Source organism: Ranitomeya variabilis, chromosome 2 (genome assembly GCF_051348905.1).
Source record: "Ranitomeya variabilis isolate aRanVar5 chromosome 2, aRanVar5.hap1, whole genome shotgun sequence".
Lineage (NCBI taxonomy): Eukaryota > Metazoa > Chordata > Amphibia > Anura > Dendrobatidae > Ranitomeya > Ranitomeya variabilis.
In genome coordinates this window covers 670523997-670540746 of record NC_135233.1, presented here as the reverse complement: position 1 = coordinate 670540746, position 16750 = coordinate 670523997, and the positions used below count along the sequence as shown (strand labels likewise).

The following is a 16750-nucleotide window of genomic DNA, read 5'->3' as shown; positions in this document are numbered from 1 at the left end:
TTGGAGCGTTCGCGCTCGCCGGCATGCCCCGGAAGTGCTGCATCTTCCCCATAGAGAGATGGGGACGCCGCCCCCGCCCTCTGTCGACCGCGACCCGGAAGTGCTATGCCGGGCTCAGCGTGCGGCGTTCCAGGGAGACAGAGCTGCGGTGAGCGTCCAGGCTGTCTGCTCTGTTCCAAAGGCAGACCCGGAAACGCTCGGCGGCGTGCTCGGTCGAGAGCCTCCCAGGAGGAAACGACCGGCAATCCCAGGAGCAGCGCTGCACCGGGTGAGCTGAGGGACCCTGTGTCGGGTTTCGGCTTACGGGGACTTGTAGTGGGAAGGGTAATAAGGGCCGAGACCCCCCGATCCACACTCCCCCAAACGGAGCTGCCGGAATCCTCGTAGTTCCTATCCAAAGTGGGACAGGAAAAACACTGATGATTGGTAAGGGGAGGGTCCTTTTATGCTCGTGGTTTCCTGTCCCACTGTGGATAAGAAGACAACCTCCATGGTGCTGTCAGGTGGATGACCTGGAAAACACGATTTTCATTGTCATATTTCAAGAACTATAATTTTTCTTTATTTTTGTCATGTTTGGGTTTGTTTTTTGTGGGACAAGTTGATGTTTTTATTGCTACCATTTTTGGGCACATGACTTTTTTGATCACTGAGGCAGAATGAACAAAAACGAGCAATTCAGGAATTGTTTATTTTTTTAAGTCGTTCACCATGTCCTAAAATTGATGAAGCAGCTTTATTCTTCGGGTCAGTTTAATTACAGCGATACCCCATATATATCTTTTTTTTTTTAGTTTTTGCTGCTTTACATAAAAACTTTTATAGAAAAAAAATTGTTTTTTGCATAGCTATTTCTGAGAACTATAGCTTTTTCATTCCTCCGCTGATTGAGCTGTGTGGCAGCTTGTTCTTTGCAGGACAAAATTTCATTTTCACCGATACCATTTTTATTTCCATTCGAGTTTTGATAGTGTGTTATTCCACCTTTTGTTTGGCAATATGATGAAAAACCATAGGTTTTTGCCAGTTTTTTTTTTTTTTACGGTGCTCACTGAAGGGGTTAACTAGTGTGAGAGTTTTATAGATCAGGTTGTTCTGGATACAGCTATACCAAATGTGTATTTTTTATGTTTATACATAAATATAGTTATTTATTGATTTTTTTTTTGTCTTAGTCCCTCTATAGGACTTCAACTTTTATTTCTCTTATCACTAGTATCATGCATTGCAATATAGATGTACTGTAACGCGTGAGACCTGGCAGCTTTACACTGGCAAATCGCCTGTTAGACCCAGCCAGAAGCAGGGTCTAACAGGCCACCGTAGCTGACACATCCAGAGTTCGTCATGTGACCTCAGGCTGCAATGACAATTCTCCGCTCCTCCGTAATCACCTCACGGTGGTGCAGGAGGGGTGAGAGGCTCTCACTTACAAAATCATCTAGAAGATAAGACGGTTAACATCACCGGAACCTAAGCCAATCAGGTCCCTATGATGTAGTCTGTCTGAATTAGCATTCTGGAGATCCACAGCTTTGCAAGATCACTGATTGTAGAGAGACACACTGGTGCTGCACAAAGCCCATTTATTTACGGTTGGCGGCTGTGAAGGGGTTAATACAGGTTTTTAAGCCAAAGCCAAGAGGAGACCTTTCAGTCTCAAATTTCCTTCATTGAGTCTCCACTACTAGATTTAGCATACAAAAATAAAAACAGTACAAATAACCGATCAGAGTGGACTGTGTGAATCCAGACAGAACAGTTTTGCTACATTAGCGGTCAGATTTGTATAAAAGGCATCCTCTACTAACAATTGATGGGCTTCGTATTTACCCATTACAATTTCTAACCTGCCCTTATTCTTTTGACTTGATGTATTAAAAAGGATCAGGAGTTCTCTCTCACTGTATAATTATTGGATAACACTAATAATACTTGATGAACTGTATATGGTCATATTGAACTGCTCTATAATTATCTGACCTAAATAAAGATTTCCAATATCTGAGTGATCACAGTAATTATAGGGAATAATAGGGAGGTGTATTTATCCAGCCCGATGGTCAGAACCACAAGATGGTTTCTAACCAACAACACAGTAAGAGCAGGCTAAGAGGGCAGGACGAATACTACAAACATGCTGGGTTATGGTCAGTCAAATTTTAGCAGTGTGTCTAGAGAAACCTGAAGACCCTACAACAGCCTATACTGTCACATACCTGAGTAGGCAAAGGCCGGGGCGGAACGGCAGGTGGATGTGGTACTGCGGCAGGCTGGGGCTGTCCTGTGATCAAAGAGAAGACAATAAGACCACCTACATGACCTCACAGGCTTACCGTGTGGCATAGCACTGACACGTGACCGGTTACAGAGCAGTTTCCATCTCTTCCCATGGCCACATTTACCGTGCTACAGTACATGGATATGAGCACAGAGAACACCACTTCATAGATCTGTAGTACTATAAGGCTATGTTTAGACATTGCGTTTTTGATTTTTTGCTGCGTTTTTGCAGTACTCATTGCTTTTAATGGGTGAAAAATGCAGCGAAAATGTTGAAAGAAGTGAGATGCTGCATTTTGCAAAAACGCAGCTCTTTGACAACAGTCATGAAAAAAAACAAACAAGCTGTGTGAATGAGATTTCTCATCTCAGACTTTGCTGGTACTGTGAAAAGCACCAGAAAAGCTGCATGAAAAAAAAAAACGCAACCTGTGAACATAGCCTTAGACATTCTTTTTAGCAATTAAAAAAAAAATCTTAGAAGTCCAGAGGCAGCTTCAAGGAAGACAAAGTACAAAGTATCCCTCATGATCACTGAGTACTGATCTCCCTGCTCTGATCCAATATTGCCCAGTCTGATTAGTGCAGGGCAGGAGAGGAAGCTACCAGGACCTAACAAATGCAGCAGACCCTACCTAGCTAAATTACCTTTCTGGTTATGTGATCAGTCACATGCCTGGAAGGAAAAATGTGGTTATGTATATGTGTGTGGTTTTTTTGATGATGCAGTTGGATTGGGCGTGTTGTAGTGGAGCTGTGTTTGTTGACGTAGTAGGGATGTGTGCGTGCATGTAGAAGTTGTAGAGTTATGTCTTGCAGGGCCGAGTGTGCGTGCACTACAGAGTGTACATAATGTGTATGCTGTAAAGCATCAGGCCCGATGGCAGTTTACGGCCCTTGATGACCTTTTAGCCGACCCCAGGCAGATACCCAGGGACTGCAGAACTTGGGCTGGCAGCAGTATTTTGATAGCACCGACCCATTCATTTCTTCTTGCCCTGTTGGCACGTGCACGCAGTGTTCACTACTGAGCGCAGAGTTGCATTCAGTGAAAGATTACGTCCCGACACCAGTGCCAGCATGAGGGTGTACTTTGTGGGAGGTGGGGGTTTAGCGTGCATATTTTACAGCCCCCGAAGGATGATACAAGTATCCAAATGGCACTTAAAAGAAAATAATAAAAAAAAAAAAAAAAAAAAAAAAAGATTCCCCACCCCAGCTGTAATACACATGGTGTAGGCACTAACCATGGGTCTATTATCTCCCTATTGTACCCTGATGGTGACACCTCCATTTCTTTACACCAACAGGGAATTTTTATCTAGTAGGAAATGCGTTTCCCATTTCTACTGTCCAAACCTTTGGTGCATCTTATAGTAAGGCATGCGATAAAGTCTGACATTATATGTATGTACACAATAAGACTACTTTCATGACCTCACATGCTTACAGCGTGGCACGACACACTTACACATACAATGGGTCTGCATTTAAATAAAGGAGACCTCCTCATGGGACAACTTGTCCACTGAGACCGCTCTCAATGCTGCAGCACTTCTCCATAACAGTGTGCAAGCAAAGAAATGTGAGAGTGGTGGCAATGTCTTCTTACCACATAAGAATATCATGGAGGAAACCGCTCATCCTTGTGACCTGCATTACTGCGGTGCTGTGACATAAAGGGAATCTGTCAGTAGGATCAATCCTTCTACAACATGCATATGGTCATACAGTTGTGGCCAAAAGTATTGACACCCCTGCAATTCTGTCAGATAATACTCAGTTTCTTCCTGAAAATGATTGCAATCACACATTCTTTGGTATTATTATCATCATTTAATTTGTCTTAAATGAAAAAACACAAAAGACAATAAAGCAAAACATTGATCATTTCACACAAAACTCCAAAAATGGGCCAGACAAACGTATTGGCACCCTCAGCCTAATACTTGGTTGCACAACCTTTAGCCAAAATAACTGCGACCAACCGATTCCGGTAACCATCAATGAGTTTCTTACAATGCTCTGCTGGAATTTTAGACCATTCTTCTTTGGCAAACTGCTCCAGGTCCCTGATATTTGAAGGGTGCCTTCTCCAAACTGCCATTTTTAGATCTCTCCACAGGTGTTCTATGGGATTCAGGTCTGGACTCATTGCTGGCCACCTTAGAAGTGTCCAGTGCTTTCTCTCAAACCATTTTCTAGTGCTTTTTGAAGTGTGTTTTGGGTCATTGTCCTGCTGGAAGACCCATGACCTCTGAGCTGCTGCAAAATTTGTTGGTAGTCTTCAGACTTCATAATGCCATGCACACTGTCAAGCAGTCCAGTGCCAGAGGCAGCAAAGCAACCCCAAAACATCAGGGAACCTCCTCCATGTTTGACTGTAGGGACCGTGTTCTTTTCTTTGAATGCCTCTTTCTCCTGTAAACTCTATGTTGATGCCTTTGCCCAAAAAGCTCTACTTTTGTCTCATCTGACCAGAGAACATTCTTCCAAAACGTTTAGGCTTTTTCAGGTAAGTTTTTGCAAACTCCAGCCTGGCTTTTTTATGTCTCGGGGTAAGAAGTGGGGTCTTCCTGGGTCTCCTACCATACAGTCCCTTTTCATTCAGACGCCGACTGATAGTACGGGTTGACACTGTTGTACCCTCGGACTGCAGGGCAGCTTGAACTTGTTTGGATGTTAGTCGAGGGTCTTTAACCAACATCCGCACAATCTTGCGTTGAAATCTCTTGTCAATTTTTCTTTTCGGTCCACATCTAGGGAGGTTAACCACAGTGCCATGGGCTTTAAACTTCTTGATGACACTGCGCACGGTAGACACAGGAACATTCAGGTCTTTGGAGATGGACTTGTAGCCTTGAGATTGCTCATGCTTCCTCACAATTTGGTTTCTCAAGTCCTCAGACAGTTCTTTGGTCTTCTTTCTTTTCTCCATGCTCAATGTGGTACACACAAGGACACAGGACAGAGGTTGAGTCAACTTTAATCCATGTCAACTGGCTGTAAGTGTGATTTAGTTATTGCCAACACCTGTTAGGTGCCACAGGTAAGTTACAGGTGCTGTTAATTACACAAATTAGAGAAGCATCACCTTTTTTATGTTTGGTGTGGAATTATATCCAATTTGGCTTTAGGACAATTCTTTTTGTGTTTTTTCATTTAAGACAAATTAAATGAAGATAATAACAACAAAATAATTTGTGTTTGCAATCATTTTCAGGAAGAAACTGAGTATTATCAATCTAACAGAATTGCAGGGATGTCAATACTTTTGGCCACAACTGTAGAACGCTGAATAAAATGATACCTTGATGTCTGCGATCCAATGTTTTATTCCATAGAAATCCAGGTTTCTCATATGTAAATGAGCTGTTTAGTGCCATGGGACGGACAATGATCTGTATGAGAATCTGCCTTGAGATTATTTTACATTAAGGTGACGTTACCAGTGTGAGACATGTAATGGTCGCCCTCTCGTGATCTCACTGCAGAGCTGTGTGTGAATATACCCGACATCTCAGCTTCCATCTCACAGGCAGACAGGATTGTAATATTGTTACAATACAGCAGAGCTGTGAGAGCTGCAGCAAATGTGTTTGTAAGACAAAGTTCAGTTTTCCTATTCTGTGTTACTTACATGTCTCACACGAGTAACTGCCCCTTCATATAAAATAAACTCTGGAGACAGATTCTCATGCAGCTCAGGGTCCGGCCCATAGTCCTGAACAACTCATTTACATATTAAGAAAAACGTGGATATCTCTGGAATAAGACATCAGATCACAGATCTCAAGGTATCACTTTACTCAGCTTCCTATGACCTGCGTGCCCATGTAGACGGCTTAGAAGAGTTGATCCTACTGACTAATTCCCTTTAAGGAGAATGGAGAAAAAAAAAAAAAAAAACTAAAAAATTGGGACTCAATTTAGTTCAGTGAAGATTTTTTCTTTTTAATGTTCCCTTTAAGAGATACCAAATGTGTCCTTGTGTAAATAGTTTAAATATAGCTACCAGTAAATGAAGCACAAAGCTCTGCAATTGTGCCTACTCTAGTCTTGCTGTCCTGCATTTCCTGGAATATAACCAAATCCATCTCCTTAGCGAGTGAGTGTAATAGTTAGGACACATTTATTGGCATTTTCCAGGATATTTTCACAATGCTAAAGTGATAGTGAAATAGCCAACACTACTTTATCAAGAATTCCCCGATGAGCAGAATGAAGATCTCTAAGTTATAAGGATCCCAGCAGTTCTGTTTTAGTTCTCATTTACTGTTATTCTTCCCAAAGGAAAACATTTTTACTATAAACTTTCTACATCCAGATAACAACTTACAGAAGTCCTCACCTGTTGTAACTGCAAATGTTCTGTTCATATCTAAGGATGAGGAGCGAGAATGGGACGCGTGCGGTCTTGGTGGAGGAGGTGGTGGTGCTGTGCTGTCTGGAGAAGTGCCAGAATGGGACCTACAATAAAAACAATGACACTTCAAACAAAAAACACTTAAGAGTTAAGACAGTCACAGTAGCTCACCATTAAAGTCACCACTTCAATTTGTACACTTCCTGCTTCTGTATGTGTATTCATAACAAATGCTGCTCACTGTCCTAATGAACCAATGCTGGACAGATGCAGGGCACAGAGCGGGCGGTGGGCTGCTGGATCTGCACACTGCCACCTACTCTGCATCATTCAAGGCATCTAGTTAAACTACTAAGTAGGTGGAACAGATTTTACAGAGCCAAGTTGCCATAGAAACAAGTGTCTTTTAGGGCGTTGGTTAAATATCACATAGGACACAGGTAGAGAAATTATTTCAACATCTGACTGTTAGGCAACTCCTGTTTACCGTCTAAGAACATTGTGGCTTTTTTGTGTTTTTTTTTTTTATGTGTGTTTTATCAATATACTTTCAACACGAAACCAAGGTAGTTGTTAGATTGAAGTCCAAAGAAAAACCTGATCAACAGGTCCAAGCTAAGAACCCTGTCGTGACGGTAGAATGGGCTAGGAGAATACAGGAGAAATGGTGGGGTTAGTGGGTTCTCCACTAGAAACAGAAAACCATTAAAGCGTCCATATAGGGCACGGCTAGAGGACTTCTTTCATGCTAAGCTCAGTTGTGAGGCATCTCAGATACAAATAACACATATATGCGGCTGGCTGGCTGATTATAACCCTACTAGATGGAGGCCTGATGCTATCGCATTGGGAGGGCAGTAAGGTCACGATGGGGGCAGGCTTTGCAGCGTTGATCGCATCGGGAGGGCAGTAAGGTCACGATGGGGGCAGGCTTTGCAGCGTTGATCGCATCGGGAGGGCAGTAAGGTCACGATGGGGGCAGGCTTTGCAGCGTTGATCGCATCAGGAGGGCGGTAAGGTCACGATGGGGGCAGGCTTTGCAGCTTTGATCGCATTGGGAGGGCGGTAAGGTCACGATGGGGGGCAGGCTTCGCAGCGTTGATCGCATTGGGAGGGCGGTAAGGTCACGATGGGGGCAGGCTTTGCAGCGTTGATCGCATTGGGAGGGCGGTAAGGTCACGATGGGGGGCAGGCTTCGCAGCGTTGATCGCATTGGGAGGGCAGTAAGGTCACGATGGGGGCAGGCTTTGCAGCGTTGATCGCATTGGGAGGGCAGTAAGGTCACAATGGGGGCAGGCTTTGCAGCGTTGATCGCATTGGGAGGGTGGTAATGTCATGATGGGGGCTGGCTTTGCAGCGTAGAGAATCTCTCCCCCCATGTGCTCACCCACCTATCCACTCTCTCTTTCCCCATGTGCTGACTTCTCCCGTCTGTGCTGTTTTGACCTGTCTACCCCATGTGCTATCCCCCTTGTCTGCCGTCTCTCGCCTGTAGACACGTCGCGCATCTGCCGCCAGGATCAGCCGAATGATTCACTGCACCTGCGTGGTGTGTGTATATGTGTGTATATGTATGTATATATGTGTGTGTGTGTGTGTGTGTGTGTGTGTGTGTGTGTGTGATTCCATCACTTGGGTGTCCCAATATGGCGGTCGGTGAACTTCCGCCTCTTGGAATTCTGGGATCCGGACACATCTGGACAGAACAGGATGTGAAGACATTACAAGATAAGTATATATTAAGATTAAAGCATCCCCGTCCTTACGGATGGGGGAACTAAAAAAGATGTTCCGAACTATGCAATACGTTGAAGAAGGAGAGAGCCGGTCATCTCCTGGCCCTAGTGGCTGCTGCACAGAGAGACAGTGCTTATATAATTGCCTTAAGGAGAGAAGATGGGCAGGAGGTTAGAGATACTGCGAGCATACTGGAGGTGATGGAGGGCTTTTATATTAATCTATAAAGATCAAAGGCACAGCCGACAGATACAGAGATTAATGATTTTTTCGTCAGAGCTGAGCTTCCCAGATTGTCTGCAGAGAATCAGCAATTATTGGACAGACAGTTTAGCTTGGAGGAGCTGGAGGTAGCGCTGGCCTCCATGGCTAATGAAAAAGCTCCAGGGGGATGGTTTGCGCGGTGAAGTATACAAAAAATATGGGAAATGTTTGCTACCTGCTTTGCTGGAAGTATATAAGGCAGGGTTGGAAAGAGGTGGACTCCCACAGTCCATGCGGGAGGCAATTATTGTTGTGCTCCCTAAGAAAGGCAAGGACCCTACTGAGCCGGCCTCGTATCGCCCAGTCTCACTGCCAACGACGGATGCAAAACTTCTGGCTAAAATGATGGCTAACCATCTTAATAAAGTTATAAAAAGTTATAACATCTATAGTGCATGAGGATCAGGTGGGCTTTATGCCTAACAAATCCACAACAACGAATTTGAGGAGACTTTTTATTAACATGCAAGTGAAGGCGGATAGTCAAGGGCATAGAGTCATCTTGTCGTTAGATGCGGCCAAGGCATTCGATAGCGTAGAGTGGAAATACTTGTGGGCTACGTTGCAGCACCTGGGCTTTGGGGAAGTGTTTACCAAATGGGTTCAGTTGTTGTATACTGCTCCTAGGGCCAAGGTCTGAGGGCTTTTCCTTGTTTAGAGGCACACGACAGGGATGCCCTTTATGGTTTGCTATAGCAATAGAGCCACTGGTGGCAGTTATTAGAAGGGATCAAAATATTGTAGGATTTAAATATGGGATACATGAGGAAAAAGTGCCACTCTATGCTGACGACATGTTGCTATTTTTGGGAGATGTGGAGGGTTCCCTGGGGACGGTGATGAAGGTTCTAGACGAATATGCCGGTATATCTGGGATCTGCATTAACTGGGATAAGTCCGTTTTGTTACCGCAGGATGGTGGGACTCTTGTTGTAGGAGACCAGCCAACTCTGGTCCAAGTGGTTACAGAATTCCCTTACCTGGGCGTCAAATAATATTGAAGATTATGAAAGACTTAATTTGAACCCGCTGCTAGGTAAATTTAAACAGAAGATTATGGCATGGAGGAAATTAAATTTAACAATGACCGGGCGTGCTAACTTAATAAAGATGATACTTATGTTTCAGCCTTTGAATGTGCTACACAATGCCCCGGTTTGGCTGCCTCAAAATAGATTTTATAAAATTAACGCCATTTTCCGTGATTTGATATGGAAAGGCGGTCGAGCACGTATTAAGTTAGAACTGTTGCAACGTCCAAAAGATGATGGATTTTTGGCAGTTCCCAACCCATGGTTGTATTACATCGGGTCCCAGTGCCAGCATTTGGTGGGATATGGGGATCACGATCTTATAAGCTCAGTGGGGAAGGTTATTTCTCATGTGGTGGGGAGGGGTCCGCTGTTGGCTGCTCTGGAGGCGGGTAAATTTAGTCTGAATCCTAAAAGGTTTCCAACTTTGGCGTTGCTTGAAAAACTGTGGGGAAAAAAAAAAAAGCTATGGAGGGGTATAGGGGAATACATGAGATACACAGCCATTTGGTATGACCCCCGGCTGACTGAACTGCTAAGTCTACGGAATTTTGGACACTGGATTAGAATAGGTATATGGTATGTGTCGCAGCTGCTAGATGGCGAGACATTTAAAACATTTGAAACACTCAGGAAGGAGTTCCCTTTGGAGCATACTATGTTTAACCAGTATCTACAGTTGCGACACATTCTCTAGACAGTGGAGGTGGTCACTGATAGTGATACAGAGTGACACTATGTTGAATATACTTGGTCCACAGAGGGGTACTAGGGGTCTTATCGCCAATTTACAGGGAACTGCTGGATACATTTTTGGATCGACACCCATTGATGGCTAGAGCTAAATGGACAAGGGATTTGGGAGACATAGCGGATCAGTGGGAGTCGATTTTACAATATGTCCTTAGAATATCTATAAGTGAATCTGGGAGGGTGTCGCAGTTATTCACTATACATAGGGTATACAGGACACCTGTGTGGATGAAAAAAGCTGGACTAAGGGCGGACTCTGGATGCCCGAGATGTACGATGGATGAAGCGGATTCTTCATATGCTATGGTCTTGTCCAAGACTACAGGAATTTTGGATTGTGGTCCTAAATTTAGTGGAAAGAGTGATGGAAGCAACTATTACTCGAGATCCATTGACGTGTATTTTAGGACATGTAGAGGAGGTGGCGTAGGATGAATGGGGTAGGCTAGCAATAGCCAGACTGCTTTATGTTGCAAGGAAAACTATCACATTGCACTGGTTGGATGAAAATCCTCCTACTATGAAGGAATTTGTAAATAGAGTTAATTTTCTAATCCTTATGGAGCGAAGCATATACATAAAAAGAGGCAAGATGAACCACTACGAGAATATTATCTGGGGGGGCTGGTTGGACTTTCCCGGAATGGCTTCCGCAGAACTCGTTAAAAATAGGATATTAGGGTTATAAAAGAGTGTACAGCATTGTAATACATGGATAAGGATTGTAGAAGTGTGACGGGGGGTGGGGGAGGTTTTGTTGTTATGGGAGGGGGGAGGGATGTGTTTGGTGTATTTACATTTTTTTAAAAATGGGGAAAGTATTATCATTTGTACTTTAATGCAGGCTTATGTATGTAATGTTATCCTTTCTGCTTTCTTCAATAAAAAGTATTTGATTTAAAAAAAAAAAAAGAAGATTAAAGCATCCCAGCTAGTTTTTTTCCATTCATACTTAAAAGGGAATGTTTTTGCTACAAAATCTGAGAGCAGTATAATGGTAGGGGCAGAGGTGCGAACTTCAACTTTCATTTACTGCATCCCTTGGCTAATATTCTGCACTACTTCTGTACTGCAGGGTATTGGGCATCCTTTCAGTATAAAACTGACAAGTCTTAACAGGCCACAGTACCTGGTAGACCTGGAGGCTAGGGTTGAGCGAAACGGGTCGTTCATTTTCATAAGTCGCCGACTTTTGGCAAAGTCGGCGTCTCATGAAACCCGATCCGATCCCAGTGTGGGTCGGCCACGTGAAACGCGAACTTGGCGCCAAAGTCGCGTTTCGAATGACGCCTTCCCCGCCATTTTTTTGAGCCAATTAATTGTGGGCAGCGTGATGACATAGGTTCCGGCTCCTGCGGCATCATAGTGCTATGTGACGTTTTCGGAGTCAAAAAATAACATATGCCTTGCACGGAGGAGAGAGGGAGAGAGAGAGAGAGAGAGAGAGAGAGAGAGAGAGAGAGAGAGAGAGAGGGAGAGGGAGAGGGAGAGGGAGAGGGAGAGGGAGAGGGAGAGGGAGAGGGAGAGGGAGAGGGAGAGGGAGAGGGAGAGGGAGAGGGAGAGGGAGAGGGAGAGGGAGAGGGAGAGGGAGAGGGAGAGGGAGAGGGAGAGGGAGAGGGAGAGGGAGAGGGAGAGGGAGAGGGAGAGGGAGAGGGAGAGGGAGAGGGAGAGGGAGAGGGAGAGGGAGAGGGAGAGGGAGAGGGAGAGGGAGAGAGAGAGAGAGAGAGGAGGGAGGGAGGGAGGGAGGGAGGGAGGGAGGGAGGGGGAGAGAGAGAGAGAGAGAGAGAGAGAGAGAGAGAGAGAGAGAGAGAGAGAGAGAGAGAGAGAGAGAGAGAGAGAGAGAGAGAGAGAGAGAGAGAGAGAGAATTAAAAAAAAAAAATAATAATAATAATTTCATTGACATACATTGGGTTTCGTGTTCCGGGTCCGGAACCCGACTTTACAGTAGAATCGGCCGATTCCATACGATCCGACATCCGAGAAGGTCGGGTTTCACAAAACCCACCTCGATCCTAAAAAAGCTAAGGTCGCTCAACCCTACTGGAGGCCCTTTGGGTGCCATGACAACCATTGGCTCCCTGTGATTGTGTTGCAGGGGTGCCAATTGGTTGAGACACAAACATCTAAAGGAGATGTATTATATCTATCTATCTATATATCTTGAAGGAGTTCGGTTTAACTGATAGCCGAGCTCCTGCTGTAAAACAGAATATAAATACACACACACACACACACAAGATTTTGTTACAGTAGGAGCTCAAATATTGGTTAAGTCGAACTCCTGTGGCTTGGGCACAGTTTGTGTACCCACATGATCACCAAGATGCACTGGTACTTCAATGTTTGGCAAACTACCTGCAAGATAAGACATACTAGTAAGTCCAATAATGGGAAGGGATTAAAATAGCCAAATCAATTGTCAGGAGAGTAAAACTATTCTCTCTCTGTAATACGAATTAACATGTATGAATCTTAAGATGAAGAAAACAAGATCAGCCTTCAAGCAAACTCCAGTGTTAGGCTGTGTGCCCATGTTGCGTAAAACCCATAAAAACGTTTTAAAAAAACGCATTCTCATGCAATCCTATGGGATTCCGCAGTTGCTGTGCCCATGCTGTGGATTTTCCCGCTGCGGAATTGCATAGCGGTAAAATCCACAGCATATTCATTATTATTATTAGGAGCCGAGACTCTTCTCCAGGTACCATATTCCTGTAAAAAAGAAAAAAAATTAGAATAAAAAATAGGGATATACTTACCATTTGATAGCCCCCGGAGTCTTCCCACCTCTCAGCGGTGCACGCGGCGGCTTCCGTTCCCAGGGATGCATTGTGCGAAGGACCGGGGATGACGTCGCGGTCATGTGACGTTACAAAGGTCCTTCATGCAAAGCATCCCTGGGAACGGAACGTACTGGGAGCGCCGCTGAGGAGATCGGGGGCCGTCGGAAGGTGAGAATAGGCATAGGCAGCATCAATAGTAAAAAGTTGGTCACACTTGTCAGGCACTATGTTTGACAAGTGTGACCAACCTGTCAATCACTTTTCCAAGCGATGCTTCAAATCGCTTGGAAAAGCGCAAGCATTCTGCAAGCTAAAAACGCTTGTGTTTCACTTCCCCTGACGAAGCTGTCCTGGTAACAGCGATACGTGTTGGGAGTCCACTCCCCCACTACCCGCTCTTGTGTTCAGCCGCCAGCACGGCAGTTCCTTCCAGGTTACTTGCTCCTGTTTAACAGTGTCTGTATTACTTGATAGATTGGACCCTGTGTTTATGTCTCAGGACCTTTGTCCCTCACAGATCCTGATTATATATTTTTAGGTTTATGTGATATTGACGTCATTTATACCTTTATTGACTTGGTGCTGTGTACTTTTTACCTGCTGGTGGGCGTTCTAGTATTTACATGCCTGTATTTCATTTCAGGCTTATTATTATTCTTTTTCTGTTTTGTTATTTATTTGATTGTTTTGGTGTGTATTTTGTTTATTACTATTCCTTACCCAGAGTGGGGGCTTATGTGGTGGAGTGTTGTACTGTATTGTTTTTAAACTTTGTTACCAATTCACTAGGTATGCACCCCCACTGATTTTTTTTAGAGTTATTTGAATTTGCTGTGCGCCAAATCTCTTTATTAGTCTACGTTCACATTTGCGGTCTGCGCCGCAGCGTCGGGCGCCGCAGCGTCGCCGCATGCGTCATGCGCCCCTATATTTAACATGGGGGCGCATGGACATGCGTCGCACTTGCGTTTTGCGCCGCATGCGTCCCTGAGGCGCCCGCGTCCGGGCGCAGAGGACGCAGCAAGTTGCATTTTTGCTGCGTCCAAAATCAATGAAAAAAAGGACGCATGCGGCGCAAAACGCAGCGTTGTGCATGCGTTTTGCTGCGTTTTTGTTTGCGTTGTGCGTTGCAGCGCCGACGCACAACGCAAATGTGAACGTAGCCTTATTCATGTGTTTTGCGGGAAAACGCATGCGAATTCCACATGCGGTTTACCCACGGCAGGGAGTTGCGGAAATCCTGCGGACGTTTCAGCAGCATTTCTGCAACGTGGGCACATAGCCTTAAAATTCAAAAATCCAAAAGAAATAACAGGATTACACAGAAAAAGGAGTACAAATATAGAAGAAAAAGAACTAGTACTCACCGCTGCCTTGTAGCCACACTTCCAATCTCTTCAGGATCAGAGTTATAACTGTCTGAACTGCTATAACCATCTGCTGCAAAATCATAACAAAGAGTACTTCTATTACTTCACCAAATGAAAATGCAGTCCAATCTGCAGGCACAATGTTACAGAGCAGTGGGAGCGGAGTAGACTATAGTCAGAGAGTATAGTCAGGTCCAGAAACATTGGACAGTGACTGAATCTTTTTAATCGGGCTCTGCATGCCACTATTTAACCCCTTTCACAATCTTGCGATTTTCCGCTTTTCCACATATTTATTTTTTGCTCCCCTTCTTCCCAGAGCCATGGCTTTTTATTTTTTCATCAATATGGCCATACGAGGAATTGTTTTTTTGCAGGACGAGTTGTACTATTGAACGAAACCATTGATTTTACCATATAGCATACTGGAAAACAGGAAAAAAAATTCTAAGTGTGGTGAAATTGCAAAAAAAAAAATGAAATTCCATAATAGTAGGTTTTTTTTTTTTTTTTATTTACCATGTTCAACATGTGGTAAAACTGATTCCCCAGGTCAGTAAGAGTACAGAAATAAGAAAAACCTATACACGTTTGGTATCTAAGTGGTGAAAAAAAATGGAAATTTATAAGAAACTTTTTTGCTTATGTCGTTATTTTCAGAGACCCGTAACATCTCCGTTTTACGGGATCGGAGTTTGGACATGCCATTTCATTACAATGTTGCGGCAGGCAAAAAAACCTTAATTCTGGCGTTTCCATTTTTTTTTTCTCGTTACACCATTAACAGATCGGATTAATTCACTTTATATTTTGATAAATCTGACATTTCTGAAAGCAGCCATAACAAATGTGATTTGTTTTTGTTTTATTTTCAATGGGGAATTGGAGAGGCGATTTGAACTTTTAAAAAAAAAAATTTCTTCACTTTTTACTGTAATAGTTACCTTAGAAATCTTGAAGCTGAATTAATTCAATCACCTGTGCTATCCCCATAGCGGGGTCTTCAGCCTGCCATGTCTAGCATATGTAGCATAAATCATTATCTCCTATGAATGTTAGCCATGAGCCAGCGTTCATTGGAGATTCACAATGACAGGCACTGGGGTCTTCTGTAGACCCCTGACTATCATGACAACCCATAGGCGCCCCGCGATCACATGACAGAGGCGTCGATAGGCATGACTTACGAAGCACTTCCTGTCTGGTTTGAACACTACATGAAGAAAACTGGTGCAAATTATAAAAACTATCTGTACATGTAAAGATACACAGTGGAAATTAATTACCATATATACTCGTGTATAAGCAGAGTTTTTCAGGACATTTTTTTAATGCTGATAAAGCCCCCATGGGCTTATATTTGAGTGAGGTTCCACTTACGGTATTTTTCAGACTAAAAGACTAAGGAGGAGCGGCAGAGCTAAAGAGAAATGAATATTCACTGCTCTCCATGGCATGGGAGTGGAGAAATTTGTGCAGATGTCTCTGAACAGTAGAACGATGTACCACAACTCCAGAGTCCGCTAAATCTTTCTGAAGTGCTTTTGCAGCCAAGTGGGGTTCTGATTTGCCTCTCTAGCAATCTTACGAGCAGATTTCACTGAAATGTTGCTTGGTCTTCCAGACCTTTTCTCAACCTCCACTGTTCCTGTTAACTGAGATTTCTTAGTTACATTACGAACTGAGGCAAAGGCAACTTCAAAACGCTTTGCCATCGTCTTCTAGCCTATGCTTTGTGGGCCATTTTCAGGGCGCTACGCAGCTGCTTAGAAAAACTCATTGCTGCCGTTTTTTTGGCACAAGGTTAGAGGAGGCTGGGTTTTTATAAAGCTGGGAAATTTGCATCACCTGGCTTTTCCTAACAATGATAGTGAACCAGGCATAACCCTAACAGGCTAACTAAGGTCTGAAACCTTGGTCAAGGTTATCTGAGCACACAAATCTCCAAGGGCGGCATTTTTTTTATTTTTTATTTTTTATCAGCCCATCTTCCTTTTCGTAAGTTTTAAAATTTAAAAGATGAATATATATATATATATATATATATATATATATATATATATATATATATATATATATATATATATATATATATAATTTATTTTTTCTTAAAATTCAAAGGAAATGTGTCATCTTTAACTTAGGCCTTTTAGAGATCATTT

At 43.6% G+C, this 16750-nt stretch overlaps 1 protein-coding gene across 6 annotated transcripts in view; it reads right to left on the bottom strand.

Moving 5' to 3' along the window:
* The window catches only part of REPS1 (RALBP1 associated Eps domain containing 1), a 133130-nt gene that overhangs the window by 27102 nt on the left and 89278 nt on the right, over positions 1-16750 (bottom strand). For all 6 annotated transcript variants that reach the window (XM_077289250.1, XM_077289247.1, XM_077289248.1 and 3 more), the window contains 3 exons: positions 14586-14658; positions 6635-6753; positions 2220-2284 (listed from right to left, as the gene is read on the bottom strand). In XM_077289250.1, coding sequence (XP_077145365.1) covers positions 2220-2284; positions 6635-6753; positions 14586-14658 — 257 coding nt within the window. The remainder of the gene's footprint in view (positions 1-2219; positions 2285-6634; positions 6754-14585; positions 14659-16750) is intronic.